The sequence below is a fragment of the Watersipora subatra genome, chromosome 5 (genome assembly GCF_963576615.1).
Source record: "Watersipora subatra chromosome 5, tzWatSuba1.1, whole genome shotgun sequence".
NCBI classification, from domain to species: Eukaryota; Metazoa; Bryozoa; class Gymnolaemata; order Cheilostomatida; family Watersiporidae; genus Watersipora; species Watersipora subatra.
In genome coordinates this window covers 2,876,877-2,896,541 of record NC_088712.1, presented here as the reverse complement: position 1 = coordinate 2,896,541, position 19,665 = coordinate 2,876,877, and the positions used below count along the sequence as shown (strand labels likewise).

The following is a 19,665-nucleotide window of genomic DNA, read 5'->3' as shown; positions in this document are numbered from 1 at the left end:
TGATGAAGCAACAAGTAGCGAGGATTAACTGTGTTCTTCTTTGACTCAATCATCTACCACTTACATCTGGTGTGCATGCTAGTAGAGATGGTCTCATTGTTTGTTTGTTAATGATCAACTGCCTCATTCCTTCTATTTATCCAGGACACAGACAGCATGGAGAACGATGACAGCCGCCATGAGAACTCTCGCCGGTTGCACACTATAAAAAATTTACACGCTTTTGAGCTTTTCTCTCAAAAACGCTACGAAGATTCTATACGTATATTCTCAGACCTCAAGACTGGTCAGTACTTTTAGAATTTATATATAATGTTATATGTATATTAGGTGTATTATATTTTATACAAACCTGGGCAGTACCTATAGAATTTATATATAATGTTATATGTATATTAAGTGTATTATATTTTATACAAGACTGGTTAGTACTTATAGAATTTATATATAATGTTATATGTATATTAAGTGTATTATATTTTATACAAGACTGGTCAGTACTTATAGAATTTATATATGTTATATGTATATTAGGTGTATTATATTGTATACAAACCTGGGCAGTACCTATCGAATTTATATATAATGTTACATGTATATTAAGTGTATTATATTTTATACAAGACTGGTTAGTACTTATAGAATTTATATATAATGTTATATGTATATTAAGTGTATTATATTTTATACAAGACTGGTCAGTACTTATAGAATTTTTATATGTTATATGTATATTAGGTGTATTATATTGTATACAAACCTGGGCAGTACCTATCGAATTTATATATAATGTTACATGTATATTAGGTGTATTATATTTTATACAAGACTGGTTAGTACTTATAGAATTTATATATAATGTTATATGTATATTAAGTGTATTATATTTTATACAAGACTGGTCAGTACTTATAGAATTTATATATGTTATATGTATATTAGGTGTATTATATTGTATACAAACCTGGGCAGTACCTATCGAATTTATATATAATGTTACATGTATATTAAGTGTATTATATTTTATACAAGACTGGTCAGTACTTATAAAATTTATATATAATGTTATATGTATATTAAGTGTATTATATTTTATACAAGACTGGTCAGTACTTATAGAATTTATATATAATGTTATATGTATATTAAGTGTATTATATTTTATACAAGACTGGTCAGTACTTATAGAATTTATATATGTTATATGTATATTAGGTGTATTATATTGTATACAAACCTGGGCAGTACCTATCGATTTTATATATAATGTTACATGTACATTAAGTGTATTATATTTTATACAAGACTGGTTAGTACTTATAGAATTTATATATAATGCTATATGTATATTAGGTGTATTATGTTGTATACAAGACTGGTCAGTACTTATAGAATTTATATATAATGTTATATGTATATTAGGTGTATAATATTTTATACAAGACTGGTCAGTACTTATAGAAGTTTATTCACCGATTCATAGCATTTGTGTGTAGTTTACAAGTAAATAGCTACTTTATAAAAATCATTGATTAAAGGTGCAGCCACACTTAACGAATTATTCGTTCATTCTGATCGAAATCACGAAATGAACAGAATTGTCTGAGCTGTGCATGCACACCGAATTCGTCGACGAAACGCTTTTAATTGGCTAAACCATTTTTTAGCAAGGACGATTCTAGCAGCTTTTGCAATGTATATAGTCCGAGGCAAATAACGCGACACGCAAAAAAATATTACGACAATTTGTCATAGTAAATACGATGCATCTAACTTGATTGCGCCAAAGATGGCAACTCTTTCTACTACGGGACTTTTTTTGCTAAAAATAAAGTATTATTATTAAAAAATAAACTAATTGTAAACATGTGGTCCAAACAATAAAGAACCAACAATAACCCAATTTAAGCAGCTGCATCGTATGTACTATGTTGAATTGTACTCATACTTTTATTGTGTGTCGTGGTACGGGTCTTGGACTATACCAATCGCAAAAGCTGCTAGAATCGTGCTCGCTAAAATAAAATTTTGTTTAGTCAATTGAAAGCGTTTCGTCGACGAACTCGGGCTGCATGCACAGCTCAGATAATTCTGTGATATTCGGCCGAATATATCTGTGAATTTCGTGAATTCTGTCAGATTGAACAAATAATTCGTTATGCGTGGCCGTACCTTAATGAGTAACATTTATTTAGAAAATACGGTGTATCTTAAATTTTGTTATTCTAAATTGTTGCCCGTTCCTCCTGATACTGTTATCCCAGTCTTTTACTCTATTTAACTGAATACAGTTCACCCTCAGGATACGATTACCTTGATGTACGATTTTTTCACCTCACTAAACAAATCTTATTTTACCATGCGAATTCAACCAAGTTTTCACCCGAGTTTAAATTTGCCAGTCGGTGTACTTATTACGTGCATACATCAAAATATCAAAGATGCCGAAATGCTGTTCGCCGAAAAACGCCTTTTCACAAGGCTTTAAAGAAACAAGACGACCGATTTTCCTTGGTACAGCAACTTTCGTATGTAAAATTTTGAAGGTTGACTTGCAACAAAATTCACATTACAGTTATTTGGTATCAAACGATTCACCCTGTCTTACTCTGTTGTATTGTAGGTGCAAAATATGTGGAAATGTGATTACAAGCTCCTAAAAGCTCAAAAATGAAAAGCCGCCGTAGATTGGAATCTCTTTATTTATCTGACGTAGTCATTACAGTTTGGTTGTCATCTTGTCACGTGATGTTCTCACGTGAATTGAAAGGCCAATAAAAGCTCAATATAAAACTTATCGTAGCACTAGTTTATGACAAACACTTCGGGTTTTACCGAAGACCCGTATCAAATATAGATGCTCGCTACTTTACAGTTTTGTTTCGGCATTATTCAATCGTCAAGTCGTAATCTGATCACGTGGTCCAATACTTCGCAAATAATTTTTGCAGCACTTTTGATTATCACAGGTAAGCAACAGGCTCGTCATGATTATCAGACAATGATATGCACTCCTTCGAGCTAAGGTTAGAACGTTTGACGATTTTTTACGGTAAGTTATAAGATATCAGTGCTAAAAGTGACAGCATTACAAAGACGATAAAACAGACGCGTAAGAACAATAGACATGGTTTTATTGAATGCGGGAAATATATTTGCGAAAATATTTCGACGAATGAGGTGGCATGAAAGTGTAAACAGAAACCATCCTGTAACAACTACGTCTCGTTTGAGACGTTTTGGAACGCGAATCCAAACTACGGCGGTCTCATATGGCTGCGATTAACTGTTTGTTTTTGAGCTTTTACGAGCTTGAAATCACATTTCCACATATTTGGCACCTACAACACAGCAGAGTAAGACATGGTGAATCTTTTGCTACCAAATAACTGTAATGTGAATTTTGTTGCCAGTCAACCTTTAAATACTTCCCTTTGATACTAGTAGCAAAGTTGGAGTCGCGATCTCTTCAAACAGAAGGTCAGACAACTTGTTTTAACTTGCTAACAACAATCCATTTCATTACGAAAACTGCATCGTTCGAACTTTTTAGCTGAATTTGGTTGAAAAAAAGTTTTAAACGGGCCTGCTAGAAGTTATAGTTAAGGTGAAGACTGAAACTGGTAAGTGGTGAAATTTAAGTGAAAACAAAGTTGAAAATAAAATAGTTGATATACATACTAAACGTAAGCTTCAAGTGTCTGTGTTTAGTAAGCTAAACTTATTTGAGGTGAATACAAAGTTCATGCTAAATGTAAATCTGTCTTGAAGGTAAGAACTCCCTACAGTACATTATAATGTTACATTTTATTGCTGATCATAACTACTAAATACAATAAAGTTCCTGTAGGCAACTATACTTACTAAAATTAACACACTATTTTGTTACTAGTTTTTAATATGTATAGCACTTATATAAAATTTTGACGATTTCTACCAGAGGATGTTTGCATTATATAATTACTATGGTTTCTATACCCCTACATGCGATTTTTTCACCATATGATGCCAACCCCGGAACGGATCAAATTTGTATCCTCAGGGTGCACTGTAGGACAATCATTGCTGAACTTTGACAATATAGTGCAATCAGTAAGGTAGCTCTCTGTTTTAACCTTCGCTCATCATTAAAAAAGTATTGAAAGCTTGTGGCTTTGTTTGATCATGTGGGATATTTTATAGCAAATATACTTACATATATACCAGATTTTATATTTTGTATATAATATTTATCTATTATAACTATAATATTATTTAATATTATGTTATAACAATATGTTATAATATAATATTAATATATTATATGTAATAGAGTTCTTTAATACTATATATAATCATAATATCATATAATCCAGTTATAACATAAAATTAGTATAATTTTATATAATAACATTTTAATAATAGTCTAATATTTGATCTAAAATATTTTATAGTAAATAGACTTAATATGTAGGCTCATTACAAAAATTTGGCTCCTGATTAGTCTCTGCTATAAAACTGCTTGCTTTATGTTGCAGATCCAAGTCATGTGATTGGTTTATACCCGGATCTGTTACCCAGAGATTTTAGAGTCAATATAAAATATCCAAGACATTTACCAGACCTGACAGGCGCAGATAGAGAGCAAGCCCTGGCAGCTCTTATAGATTACCTTACATTGGTCAGTTTCTCTTTCATCGCTCTTCAGTGTCTATGCTGTTACTAGCTGATGTTACAAACAGTCTCCCTACAAGCCTGGCTCTGGCAATGCATCACAAGCATCAAATGTGGATATTTTCTGTGGCTAAACAAAATAGATAAATTGATACCAAAAAATAGTTGAAAAATAGATTAACCAATCAGAATTGGCTTCAGTTGTGAAGACCATGGTATCCTTGCTGGATTTTCTATTACTGTTGGGATATCTGTATTGTGATGTGTATTATCATAGATTCTTTACAGTAATCATGTTTGCGCATCTATTTGCATTGTAATATTTGTTCAAAAAAACATTCACAATGAAAACAGTTAGGAACAAAAATACTGTAAGTTCATGTCATATATTAGACTATAGAATTAAAGATTTTAATATATTTTATTAATGACCAACTTTTTAATCAGTGTCAATTTATACTAGTAGCTCAGATATTTCTGTTAAAGTTGTCTGACCTTCTGTTTAAAGAGATCGCGACTCCAACTTTGCTGCTAGTTTCAAAGGGAAGTATTTAAAGGTTGATTTGCAGCAAAATTCACATTACAGTTATTTGGTGTCAAAAGGTTCACCGTGTTTTACTCTGCTGTGTTATATGTGTTATAAAGTTAACTTACTAAACACAGACTTAAGGCTAAGGTTTAGTATGTATTTTACTAAACTTCAACTTTCTCTTAGGCTAAAAATTTATCACCTATATGTTTCCGATTTTCTTTTCACTATAACTTATAGGTAATATCGCTGAACTGAGATAGGGAGTAAGCGAGCATCATATTTATTCTAGGCGTTGTCAGAGAGATTTCGGCGTTATCAGCACACCGACTGCCAAATTTTAATTTCGAGAAATACTTTGATATCGTATTGCGCGAAAAGTCACAAGAATTTTTGCCTTCATATGGCAAAGACGAAACAAAGTTGTGTTCCACATCGTAAGGCCAAAATATCGTATTACAGGGGCATTGCAACCCTAGGGCGCACTGTATTAATTAATAATAAAGAACGCCCATCTAGCGTGTGTATTCGAGAAAAGGAAATGCAGTATGATAGTAAGAGCGAAGGGTCTGATAAGAGAGAATGGCTTAGGCTTGGGTTATGCACACTTGTTAGTAAACTTGCGATTTGAATGTCGCCAGTTCAAATTCAGTATGATGGTGATTTTTTGTTGCTAAAACTACCGCGAACACCAGACAGACTAACGACAAACGATAGGCAGACACTGATATTTGTATATATAGATGTAGTTATGTTTATATACATGTATATATACATGTATATAATCATCAGAATTGTATCCCGTTGTCCATAAAAGTGCTCGAAGTTTCCTGAGCTGATCTATAAAATAGATAATGAAAGACCAGTGTAAAATTCGATAAAAACTGTATTACTCAAAGTTTCATGCACAGGCAATCGTTTTTATCAAATTTTACACTGCTCTTGTATTATCTATTTTATATACATGTATATATGTATGTATAAATACATGTATATATACATGTATATGTATACATGTATATAAATTGGTCTTCACAGTTTTTCTTTTCATTGTAACAGAAAATAACTCTCAAGTATTGGTGTAAGTAGTTAAACGAGCTTCCGATTTTCCCTCTTCTTTTTCACTTTCTGTTTATGGTGCTACCCATATATAGCAGTTGTGTCATCTGACCTCACACCAAAATGTCTTAGCCATTTAGAAGTTGTTCTCTCCTGTCACTGTCAGGCTGTGAAGATAGTTAGTCACTCTCTATGTGATTCTTGTAGAAAAGGATGGAGCTGCTGAAGCAGGACAAGAGTGTTAAGACAGTTGATGTGACTCCACTGATGACTGTCTCCAAAGACATGTCAAACTCGATTGTTAAAACACGCAAGCAGCTCTCCCAGATCATAGACACAACACTGCTCAAGTGCTACCTCGAGGTCAGTTTGGAAATCAATGGGTTGTTGTTATCATTGATTGTCTGGCTTTTCTGCTGTCCACTTGTTGAGCAAAGAAGCTTCAACTGTTGGCTAATAATTTATCTCCATTTCTCGTACATTGCTTAACTCTTCCGCTACCGCATTATATTCCAACCGAACGATTATTCTACCCAAATCAGCTTTATTAGTGTTTAAGCAATATCTCAAGGATAAAAACATATATTGTTTTACTGCAAAATTCATTTTATTCAGAAAAAAAATCTACAAGATAAGTATAAAATTGTTTAGTGAACCTCACTCTCGCAATTTTTCTGATGCTTTCCTTGCATTGAACAAACGCGGTATGTTTGTTATTGCCATGAAGATAACGATCTGGTTTTGCCGTTTTGAAAAATAATTAGACATGGAATTGTTGTGCCTAAATATTTTCTATTGGTTGCACGTGATTGACAACAAAGTTGTTTCGTTAGAGACCAAATTTGATTAGTTTAGCTAATGCATAGGCTTTGTAATGAAAAGAAAAGTGAAACCCTATTTATAGGACGATACATCAGCTTACGGTCTGTACATCTTTTACCGCGAAAGCCGATACATTGGCTTGCGGTCAGTACTTATATTACCGCGAGGTAATATATACTGTATTACCGTTACTTATATTACCGTACTTATATTACTCCTACAGGGCAATATTTTTCCTTAATTTGTCTCTGCCTCGCTGTATAGTTGAAGTATTTTGTGAGAAGATTGTCAAACATGAGTTGTTTGCTGAGCAGATAAATGATGCCCTGGTTGCGCCACTCCTTCGTCTGAAAGACAATAACTGTCATGTGGAGGAGAGTGAGAAGGTCTTGAAGAAAAGTGACAAACTGGATGAGCTCATTATTCTATACGAGACCAGACAACAACACACCAAAGGTTTGTAGGTCAGAGGGCTTGTTTTGATTTTTATTTATTACGATTTGGACAACTTAAACCATAACTGTCACGAACAACTTTTATCGTATTTACTAGGTAAATCAGACACGCTGATTCCGATTTTGTAATCAAAATAAAGATTAGGCCACTAACTTTCAGAGTAATGAAGGATTTTTTATAGCGTTTTAATATCGGTCTCGAAAACAACACGATTGGCATAACAAGCTCCGCCCATAAATACATGACGTAACCTAGCTTTTTAGGAACAGAAGTTACGAAGGTATGTTTAGACCGATTTAGAATAATAGAGATGGGTGTTTTAAAATCCATTAATATCTAAATTCAGCCTTAAAAATAATACCAGTCTTTTCAGAAAGGTAGATAAGCTATTTAGCATTGCATATTTAAAAAGCGCGATAACAACGCTAGCTTGTGATAAAACCGCGCTTTTTGAGCTAATTTTTTTCGGCGTCCAGCCCATTTAAACGTCATGTAGCAAGCTGCGAGCAATTTTAAATAGTTTATATCCCTTTCATAAAAAACTGAAATTATTTTACAGGCTGGATTTAGATAATAATGGGTTTTAAGACACCCATCTCTATTATTCTAAATCGGACTAAACATTCCAAACTTCCATTTCTGAAAAAGCTAGGTTTCGTCACATATTTATGGGCGGAGCTTGTAATGCCGATTGTGTTGTTTTCGAAACGGACATTGAAACGCTTTAAAAAAGCCTAAATGACTTTGAAGGTTAGTGGACTAGTCTTTATTTTGAGTACAAAATCGGAATCAGCGTGTCTGATTTACCTAGTAAATACGATAAAAGTTGTTCGTGACAGTTATGGTTTAAGGCTGGTACACACTGTGTCAGAATTGTCCTCTCGGTGATTATCTGCTAACTATGCGCGCCGTAGAAAGATGGCATCGCCAAGACAACCAGGATATGTCAGAAAACATGGCAACTGTCAAACTTCTCTGCTATTTTGTCATGCATTCACAACAGTCTATGCTATGTTTATCACGTTGACGGTGGTGATTGACTGTCGCCGATTGCTTAATCTGTGTTTCTTTTTGTGATAGTTGCTGCGGGACTAGCATCTTATCATTTCAACGACCGCATTTTATAATGAGACCACAATGCGACAGGCTATTTGAAGATGTAAGTGCAGATGGGTTTGTGATAGTTTAAACATTGTTGCCATAGATGACCACCAATGTATTGTGGGATTACTTATCGGTCTAAACTACAGATAGCCAATGAATAATCACCGAGAGGACAACTTCGACATACTGTGATACAGTGTGTCCACCTACTGTATGGTAATAATTTATGGTATGGTAAACCCATATGTCATATGCTCAGCTTTTACGGTATGGTTAACCCCTACATACTGCGGGGTATACTGTGGGTGTATCCCTGCATACTGCGATACAGTGTGTACCACACACTATCGCAGTATGTCGAAGTTATCTTTTCATATACATTGCAGTTTTGGATTCCCTAAACTGATCAAGGTTCATGTGAGCCATTTGAATTCTAATAATGTGTCCGTCACAATGTTTAAAGAAATACCGTAGTTCACCGTGATTGTGTTACACAATTGTATTTAATAATTCAGTCAGGTATGGTGCATTGACAACTAATAAGTGTATGCATGGCACTGCATTAAAAAAAGTCATGGCTTATGATCTGAATAGATAATTTGATTTTTAGACTGCGATGCCATAACACTTGATTTCTAACCCATGTTTTTGGCGCACGATAAACATTTAATGGAATTCCATCCCCTGGTCATTGATAAAAGTTTTTTAATGTGGTAGAACAACTCCAATGTTATGGTTACTGAAGCTAATCAACAATGCTTATTGTGTGGGGAATCTAAAAACAGCCTTTGTCATAATAAGAATGAGGGAGGTTCTATTCAGGCCTGGAGGATAGGAGAGTGTAGATGCATTCTCCTTACTCACACCTCTTAAATTCACATTTCAGTGAATTCAATGTAAAAAATGACACATTTCAGTAAATTCACTAAAAAAAATTTATGAAATCCTCATCCATTTTTTACGTTGAAGTCACTAAAATGTGTATATTTCGTATGTTAGAATCTCATTAATAGCGATCAAATTTTTAGCCATTTTCATAGTCTTTTACGTTGAGGTAATTCCAAGGTCACCAAACGGCTATGGCAATGTGTCAAAGATTTCCTTTCGATGAATCCTCAGTTTGATGACGGGACTCATTTGATTTCCTGGTCTTTTAGCATCTGGACGTTGCTAGAATTATATAAACTTATTTTTTGGTAGCACTAAAAATGTTGATGGAGCAGTCTCAGAAAAAGCAGGCGCCTGATGTATTGAAGGGTGTTGAGAGGACTATTGGCTATCTGCAGAGGCTAGGCAAGGAGCATGTCGATACAATACTTGAGTACGCTGATTGGGTTATCAAAGCTGACCCCAGAATGGGATTATGTGTGAGTTGTCCTCTCTTTATTTTCATCTGTTTCTGAATATCCTCGATTTTATCTCCATCTATTCGACCGAAATCATGACGATGATCTCATGGTTCGTAGTTCCCTACGGGGAAGACACGAATGTTGTTTGATAGAATCCTGTCGGATATTCCTAGCTGTTTTGTAAGCGCCCTCATGATTCTTAAAAACATGAGCAGATAGCCAATCAGTGTTGAGCATTTGTCACCTATGGTTACTGCCAAAAGATAAGAAAAGAAATTTTCAGCAACTGAATAGAAAAGATTAGCTCTCTTTACAGCTTTTGAGTAAGTTAAGTTTTCTATAAAAAAACATGTTGTTATAATAAAAGCTTCTAGTAAGTTATATTAAATAATTTCTCAAAAGCTCTCCAAATGTATTCATTTTATATTGGTGAATACTATCTACTTTTAATCATGCCATTCTCATTTCATCTGTGTTTTATTGTGTTTGTTTTGGAACAATTGATTTCTCTTCTACGCAAAATTAGTTTTTTCACAGATATTCACTGATGAGCTGCTGGAGAAGAAGCAGAGACTTCCTGTTGGAAAAGTTGTAGCTTTTTTAGGGAAGCAGGTAGATGGAACAAAGCTAGTCATCTCTTACCTGGTAAGTCTTGCATATTCTCTCACCTGCTCATCGTGTCATCTGCTCATCGTATCATCTGTTCATCATGCCATCTGTTCATCATGCCATCTGTTCATCATGCCATCTGTTCATCATGCCATCTGCTCATCATGTCCGCTCATCGTGTCCGCTCATCGTGTCCGCTCATCGTGTCACCTGCTCATCGTGTCACCTGCTCATCGTGTCACCTGTTCATCGTGTCACCTGCTCATCGTGTCACCTGCTCATCGTGTCACCTGCTCATCGTGTCACCTGCTCATCGTGTCACCTGCTCATCGTGTCACCTGCTCATCGTGTCACCTGCTCATCGTGTCACCTGCTCATCGTGTCACCTGCTCATCGTGTCACCTGCTCATCGTGTCACCTGCTCATCGTGTCACCTGCTCATCGTGTCACCTGCTCATCGTGTCACCTGCTCATCGTGTCACCTGCTCATCGTGTCACCTGCTCATCGTGTCACCTGCTCATCGTGTCACCTGCTCATCGTGTCACCTGCTCATCGTGTCACCTGCTCATCGTGTCACCTGCTCATCGTGTCACCTGCTCATCGTGTCACCTGCTCATCGTGTCACCTGCTCATCGTGTCACCTGCTCATCGTGTCACCTGCTCATCGTGTCACCTGCTAATCGTGTCACCTGCTCATCGTGTCACCTGCTCATCGTGTCACCTGCTCATCGTGTCACCTGCTCATCGTGTCACCTGCTCATCGTGTCACCTGCTCATCGTGTCACCTGCTCATCGTGTCACCTGCTCATCGTGTCACCTGCTCATCGTGTCACCTGCTCATCGTGTCACCTGCTCATCGTGTCACCTGCTCATCGTGTCACCTGCTCATCGTGTCACCTGCTCATCGTGTCACCTGCTCATCGTGTCTCCTGCTCATCGTGTCACCTGCTCATCGTGTCACCTGCTCATCGTGTCACCTGCTCATCGTGTCACCTGCTCATCGTGTCACCTGCTCATCGTGTCACCTGCTCATCGTGTCACTTGCTCATCGTGTCACTTGCTCATCGTGTCACTTGCTCATCGGGTCATCTGCTCATCGTGTCATCTGCTCATCGTGTCATCTGCTCATCGTGTCATCTGCTCATCGTGTCATCTGCTCATCGTGTCATCTGCTCATCGTGTCATCTGCTCATCGTGTCATCTGCTCATCGTGTCATCTGCTCATCGTGTCATCTGCTCATCGTGTCATCTGGTATTGAGGTCAATAAGCAAATTTGTCATTTGAGTGGCTTTGCATAAGGAAAAGATGCCACTAGTTCTCTTTATTAATTCTTGCTTGGTAGTCCTAGCATTAATAGCATCTATGATCATATGTATACTTGAAATAAATTTGTCATTGATCTATTAGCATTCAGCACGATTTTGTGTTTTTCTTTGCTTATGAAGCCTTAAATTGATTTCAATGCGATTATTTCTGGCCTTTCAGGAAATTATTTTATCAATAAAAATAAAGTGTATTCACACCGTTTAAAAATTATTTTGTTCTGAGCTGAATGATTTTGATTTGATGTTGACAAGAGGGTCATAACATTTTATATTATGTCATACTGTTGATCAAAGACTTCCAAAGTTTATTTTTAGAACTTTTTGATTGTACTCACAACAGAGATGATAAAACAACAATATTAAAATTTAAAGAGAATAAAAAACACTTTATGTTGCTTAAGAAATTGTCATTTCATATTCTATGTTTTGCTTAAACTAATAATGTCAGTTTTTTGTCACACAGTATGTTCCAACGATGCCACTTATGCATTGTTATTACTGCTTAAGCGGTGAACATTCAAAAGCCCGTCATCTTAAGAAGCTAAATTAAATAGTTCATTTTTATCTTGACACGCTCTGTAGACTCGGTTCTGTGAAATAATAAAGCATGACTGTTTTAGCAGAGCACATTAGACCCGTGTTGTAGAGCAGGTTGAAACCAAAGAAATTCATCCTGAAAGGAAGCTTCACGGTTTAATAAGTTTTTACAGTTTATAATATTTAAAGATCATCGGGTACAAAGTTGGATGAACGGTATTACCGTATTTTTATTACCGTACTTTTTGGACTATTAGCCGCTACTTTTTTTTAATGATTTGAGCTATGCGGCTTATATAAGGGTGCCTCTATTCTGTGGCCTTTTCTTTCACCGCTAGGGCGCATTAACCAGAATCTCTGATTAGTGCGCCTCTAGTGGTGAAAGAAAAAACGAAACAATGCCTAACGATACTGTTTTGTTAGGCACTAGGTTAAGAAGCGTCGGTTAATTTGAAACAGTGTCGTTTGGCACTGTTCCGTTTTAAACAGCAAAGTTGCGGCCGTGTTAAAAAGCACCGTCCTGAGTTCTGCGGCCTATACAAAGGTGGGGCCTATGTATTGTTTTATTATCGGTTTTTTGGGAAATAAATCAGATGCGGCTTATATAAGGGCGCGGTTTATAGTCCGAAAAGTACGGTAAATTAACTTCCTTCCATGAGAGCATAACTTCAAACTAAAAGTGAGTTGTCTGCCGCCTACTAAAACAAGAGCAATATCTTTAAGGGTATCCTCAAAACATCTTATGGTTTCCTCTGTGTTTGCAGGAGCACGTGATAAGCGTCTGGGGGGAGACAAATTCTGATCATCATGACAAATTGGTCATGTGCTACAAGGATGTGATAACTCCCCTCCTTAAAGAATACATTACCAGCCTTCCAGAAGGTATGTTTCTGATCTACATCTCTCTATTGTAGATTCATGTTTTTGTTGACACCTCTAGGGAATGATGTGATTTCATGTTAGATTTTGTTAACACTTTCAAGTCTAACCTTCTATACCCAAGCGAACCTTCTGATCCTAGATTGTATTGACAACTTTCAATTGACTGTGAGCACATAGGATAGCACAAGTCCTGGTGAACCATATCATATTGAAGTCCTGAGTTTGTGGAACTCTATGAAAAAAGATCGAAGTCAAATATAAAAAGTAGTTTTTTGTTCACTCTTTGTCTATTTTTGATCCTTCATTACCACGAATTGCAAACAGTGTGTCCTTAGAGACTAATGTTCTCTCAGCAGCCATTGTTTATTTCTCGATCATTTAGGATTTCTCTTTGGTATTTTGCCGATATCTCACAAACTAATAGTCCAATTAATTTTAATCTTTGGACTTATGCTGAAAATTTATACCGCACAAAGTGACTAAAGTTTTGTAGTCAATTCTATGTATTAGGTACTTGAACAAGCCTGTGTACAATTGTAATGTATTATATGTGTTGTTTTAATAAAGCTGTCTATCATGGTAAGGTACGAACATAATTGATATCTCCTTGTTGTCCTATTCAGGTCAGATACCTGCAAGTGCAGGTACAGAAGATGGAGACTTGGGCTATTATAGAGCTGAGTTAGTCAAGTTTCTCTCCAGTTCAACACACTACAGACCCGAGCGTCTCATTAAGATATTTCCTTATGACTGTAAGTATCTCTCTCTTTAACTGTAAGTATCTCTCTTTTACCGTAAGTATCTCTCTCTTTGACTGTAAGTATCTCTCTCTCTTTGACTGTAAGTATCTCTCTCTCTTTGACTGTAAGTATCTCTCTCTTTAACCGTAAGTATCTCTCTCTTTGACTGTAAGTATCTCTCTCTTTGACTGTAAGTATTTCTCTTTGACTGTAAGTATCTCTCTCTCTTTGACTGTAAGTATCTCTCTCTCTTTGACTGTAAGTATCTCTCTCTTTAACCGTAAGTATCTCTCTCTTTGACTGTAAGTATCTCTCTCTTTGACTGTAAGTATTTCTCTTTGACTGTAAGTATCTCTCTCTCTCTTTGACTGTAAGTATCTCTCTCTCTTTGACTGTAAGTATCTCTCTCTTTAACCGTAAGTATCTCTCTCTTTGACTGTAAGTATCTTTCTCTTTGACTGTAAGTATTTCTCTTTGACTGTAAGTATCTCTCTCTCTTTGACTGTAAGTATCTCTCTCTCTTTGACTGTAAGTATCTCTCTCTTTGACTGTAAGTATCTCTCTCTCTCTTTGACTGTAAGTATCTCTCTCTCTTTGACTGTAAGTATCTCTCTCTCTCTTTGACTGTAAGTATCTCTCTCTTTGACTGTAAGTATCTCTCTCTCTTTGACTGTAAGTATCTCTCTCTCTTTGACTGTAAGTATCTCTCTCTTTAACCGTAAGTATCTCTCTCTTTGACTGTAAGTATCTCTTTGACTGTAAGTATTTCTCTTTGACTGTAAGTATCTCTCTCTCTTTGACTGTAAGTATCTCTCTCTCTTTGACTGTAAGTATCTCTCTCTTTAACCGTAAGTATCTCTCTCTTTGACTGTAAGTATCTTTCTCTTTGACTGTAAGTATTTCTCTTTGACTGTAAGTATCTCTCTCTCTTTGACTGTAAGTATCTCTCTCTCTCTCTTTGACTGTAAGTATCTCTCTCTCTTTGACTGTAAGTATCTCTCTCTTTAACCGTAAGTATCTCTCTCTTTGACTGTAAGTATCTCTCTCTTTGACTGTAAGTATCTCTTTCTCCCTCTTTGACTGTAAGTGTCTCTCTCTCTCTCTTCAACTGTAAGTATTTCTCTCTGTTTGACTGTGAGTATCTCTCTCTTTGACTGTAAGTATCTCTTTGACCCTTTAGTAGGTCAGAGACTTGGGAGTTTTAAGAGGTGCTTTAGGTCTATTATCTTCTTACAGTAAGTCCTCTTGCCTTTTGTTTTTCGGTGGAAGAACAAATAGCAATAAAATGTGCTTTTAAAAGGCGAAACTAAGGTCAGCGTGAGATGCAAATGTGTTGTTCGTCGGCTCAACGCGAACAGATGATTGTTTCTTTTTGATTAAGAGGAAAAGCGATACACTAATTATACAACTACTCAACAATCAAAAACTTTTTGTACTAAGCTTGCAAAATCTGCTTCTTTTCTGCAACCTTTTGCTTTGATAGATTTATACGATATACATGTATATCGTATAAATCCGATATAAATGTATAAGGTCGGTTTATATTTGGAGATATACAGTATATTGTTTGTTCAGTTCCATAGATTTTTTCGGTAGCAACCATGACATAATAATTGCAGTCAATTCTCTTGAAAAAAAAGCAATGCAATTTCACACATTATTTTCTTGTGCACACTAACGACATCTTCACCTGTTGTTGTTGTTGTTGATCACCCACATACATAGCATTTACATAACATACCCGTTTCCTATTTAAAGCATTTTATAATATGCTAATGCAGTGGTTAGAGTACTAAATGTCAAATGTACATGTAAACCAATAACAATCTAGCATTACAGATATTGTTTCACTGTTGTGTCCGCTGTAATTTATTTGAATATCATGTCGCTTCTCATTGATGCCTGTTATCATTACAAATGTCAGATATTTTTCTGGGTCTGTACTCCTAAATGCCTTTTGTTACCTAGACTGAGGCTATGGTTCGCTAAGGTCTTCCCTTTTTCCAGACTACTACGAGGAACGCGCAATTTTGCTGGGACGGTGTGGGCACCATCGACAAGCGCTCTTCATTTATGTGCACCTGCTGCAGCGTGTCGACTTGGCAGAAGATTACTGCAGACAGTATTATGATAAGAATGTCGCTGGTCGCTGTGATGTGAGTAGACGACTCTCTAACACTAATTTATCTGCTAGCTTTCTACATAGACTTTATGTAGATAGTGATCACTCTATGTGTTGCATAAGTTTATGATTGGCTTTGGTTTTATTTTTTAAATCTATATGCACTTGTTGGTTTTTATGTCATACTCTAAGTATTGTACTATAATAATCGCACAATGAGGTATGCTTATCAGTTCACCATGACAAGCATCCTGCTCTTAAAAAACCGCTGTATGATATGGACATAATACATAAAACATTGTGTTATATATATATATATATGTATATACCTCTATATATGGAATTTACGTTATAGGAGGTATATATTATAGGAGCATCTACTGTATATGCAATATATATCCTATATATGACATTTTAGGGTTTTACTATGAGCAGTATTGCGCTTCTTCACCACTCCAATGTCCTGCATTACTTTATGATATGCATGGCACGGATTACATCTTTACCACTCTAGGTTTATATCCACCTTCTCGGCTACTACCTGAGGCCTGCTGAATCTTTGATAGACGCAAAGGAACTCTACGGAACTCGCACTATACAGAATATGACAGCCAACACTGAGTCAGCGATAAAGCTGCTAAAGCTTCACTCTAATAAACTTGACAGCAGAAAGGTTGGTTGTACTCTGATTATAGATTGTATGACAGCAGAAAGGTTGGCTGTACTTTAATTATAGATTGTATGACAGCAGGGGGCTAGGATTGGTTTTAGTCACTGAAACGAATTAAAAGTATGTGCAGATTTGAAAAGGAATTTTTAGGTGTACATAGTTGTCCGTGGTTCTGTCATGTGGCTTCAGCTTTTTTAATCGGCTTTCAGATATAATCGTGTACGCGTGCAGCTTTTAGATGACTTTCTTAGTTGTAAATACGAGTTTTTATTGTAATTTTAATGGTATTTTTAATTTCTGTTTATACTCATGCACAAATCAAGTTTTTGGGAGATGATTTTAAGGTAAGATTTTTTGGGGTTGACTTATACATGAATAATTTTTACGGACATGTTGCTGCTGAGTCAAAATTTTATACGCGGGGATATAGAAAACATGTGAGTTTAGTGTCAGTTATTTGTGTTTAGATACTGTATATATATAATACTCATGCACAAGTCGAGTTTCTGGGAGACAATTTTATGGTAAAATATTAGAGTCGACTTATGTTTGTGGACATGTTGCTGCCGAGTCAAATAAAATGTGAAAAGAAAACTCCATTATTATACATTTAATAAACACACCACCGCCTTAAACCTTAACAAATACTCATAATAATCATATGCTGCTTCATCCTATAGGTGTTCAAGTTACTTCATAGAATTACCAGTGAATTATGACAGTGAAAATACAATATATAATACAATATATAATACAATATATAATACAATATATAATACAACATATAATACAATATTTAATACAGTATGTAATACAATATATAATACAATATATAATACAGTATATAATACAATATATAATACAATATATAATACAATATATAATACAGTATATAATACAATATATAATACAATATATAATACAGTATATAATACAATATATAATACAATATATAATACAGTATATAATACAATATATAATACAATATATAATACAGTATATATTACAATATATAATACAATATATAATACAATATATAATACAGTATATAATACAATATATAATACAATATATAATACAATATATAATACATTATATAATACAATATATAATACAGTATATAATACAATATATAATACAATATATAATACAGTATATAATACAATATATAATACAATATATAATACAGTATATAATACAATATATAATACAATATATAATACAGTATATAATACAATATATAATACAATATATAATACAATATATAATACAGTATATAATACAATATATAATACAATATATAATACAATATATAATACATTATATAATACAATATATAATACAGTATATAATACAATATATAATACAATATATAATACAGTATATAATACAATATATAATACAATATATAATACAGTATATATTACCCGTAGACAAGCTACCAACGTCACACTCAATCATAGCAAGCAGCAGTCATTTTTCTTTCATCAGCCGGTATGGAATTCAACGAGTGACACGCTGTTTTACAATTGTAAATTCTGAATATACCTTGCTCTATAAACAGTCGTTTTTGTTTGTTTACTGGCGACGGTGTAGCAAACATGTGATTGAGAACAGACGATGCTCAACTCGAGTTGTAGTCATAATATAAATAATACCGTAAGCAAGTCATCTCAAGCCTCGTTTAAAACATTTCAAAAAACTATTATTTATCAAATACTTTATATATAATATTAATTATAAAATGTAGTATTTTTTAAATTTTGAAAATTTGAAAGTTACCTTTTTCTGGAAGCTTTGACTTTCTATTTATTTATTTTTTATACTCTTTATTTATTTTAAGCTAAGGTTGCTTTCTATTCAATTTAATAATTCCGGAATATTCTGGAATAACGAGGTCGATAATGCATGAGTAATACTTATAATAATGCAGTTTTTGTTTAGAAACACCTATCGACTTATACATGAGATCGACTTATACATGAGTATTACTACTTTCTCCACTGTATAATATATCTTGCCTTTGTTTAAGTAATCTTCGATGGGTTGCATTAGCGATCGTTATCCTAAATCCGTCTCAAACCTCATTTGAGTGCATCTTGATGCCTCTAGATAAATCCTACCTCCACAACTTCATGTACTTGCCTGAGAAGCAAGTTTACATTTTATCTCACTACTGATGTGTATAAATAAATCGCTACAAAAATAAATCATCAGAAAGTTATAGCTTCAATCCATCGTTTTTTTTTTACGTCATCAAGTCGTTTGCACATGCGCTCGTTCACGAAAAAGCCGCCATTTTTGTAGAAAACGATCGTTTTTCTTTTATTTACTAGTACTTTTAGATGTTGTTTTGATACTATAATAAGAAAATTGCAAACAAAAACATTGTTTTCAAATTATCATTGCAAAAGCTTCGTGTTTTTAACGATAAAATTGTCTATAAAGATGGCCAAAAACGATAAAATGACGTCACGAAAAAACGAAGGATACAGTGATCCCTTTTTTGATGTTGACTGACTTTTTGATTGTTCAAAAGTCGAGTTGTATGAAATAAAAACTTATTTCTAAAGTATGAGCTAGAGAACGCTTAAACTGCTTTTTAAATCTATTGCGTGAATTATTTATATAATAATTAGATAAATTGAAGTTATCTTGATTGACTTTCAGTTTGTATTTCAACTTCAGTCTCAAGTTTTAAACTAGAGAATGCATTTGCGCTTGAGCTTGAACTTGGACAGGTCTGACTACTCGTTCATGTGAATAACTGGGTCACTGTGGGAAGGAAGTCACATTTTTGTAGATA

General features: G+C 34.7%; 1 protein-coding gene across 1 annotated transcript in view; it reads left to right on the top strand.

Moving 5' to 3' along the window:
- Window positions 1-19,665, top strand: part of LOC137396244 (vam6/Vps39-like protein) — a 50,313-nt gene that overhangs the window by 17,979 nt on the left and 12,669 nt on the right. The window contains exons 8-17 of the mRNA XM_068082428.1: window positions 145-286; window positions 4,518-4,660; window positions 6,449-6,604; window positions 7,378-7,519; window positions 9,824-9,990; window positions 10,510-10,617; window positions 13,210-13,327; window positions 13,951-14,079; window positions 16,075-16,223; window positions 16,704-16,862. Of these exons, the coding sequence (XP_067938529.1) occupies window positions 145-286; window positions 4,518-4,660; window positions 6,449-6,604; window positions 7,378-7,519; window positions 9,824-9,990; window positions 10,510-10,617; window positions 13,210-13,327; window positions 13,951-14,079; window positions 16,075-16,223; window positions 16,704-16,862 (1,413 nt within the window). The remainder of the gene's footprint in view (window positions 1-144; window positions 287-4,517; window positions 4,661-6,448; window positions 6,605-7,377; window positions 7,520-9,823; window positions 9,991-10,509; window positions 10,618-13,209; window positions 13,328-13,950; window positions 14,080-16,074; window positions 16,224-16,703; window positions 16,863-19,665) is intronic.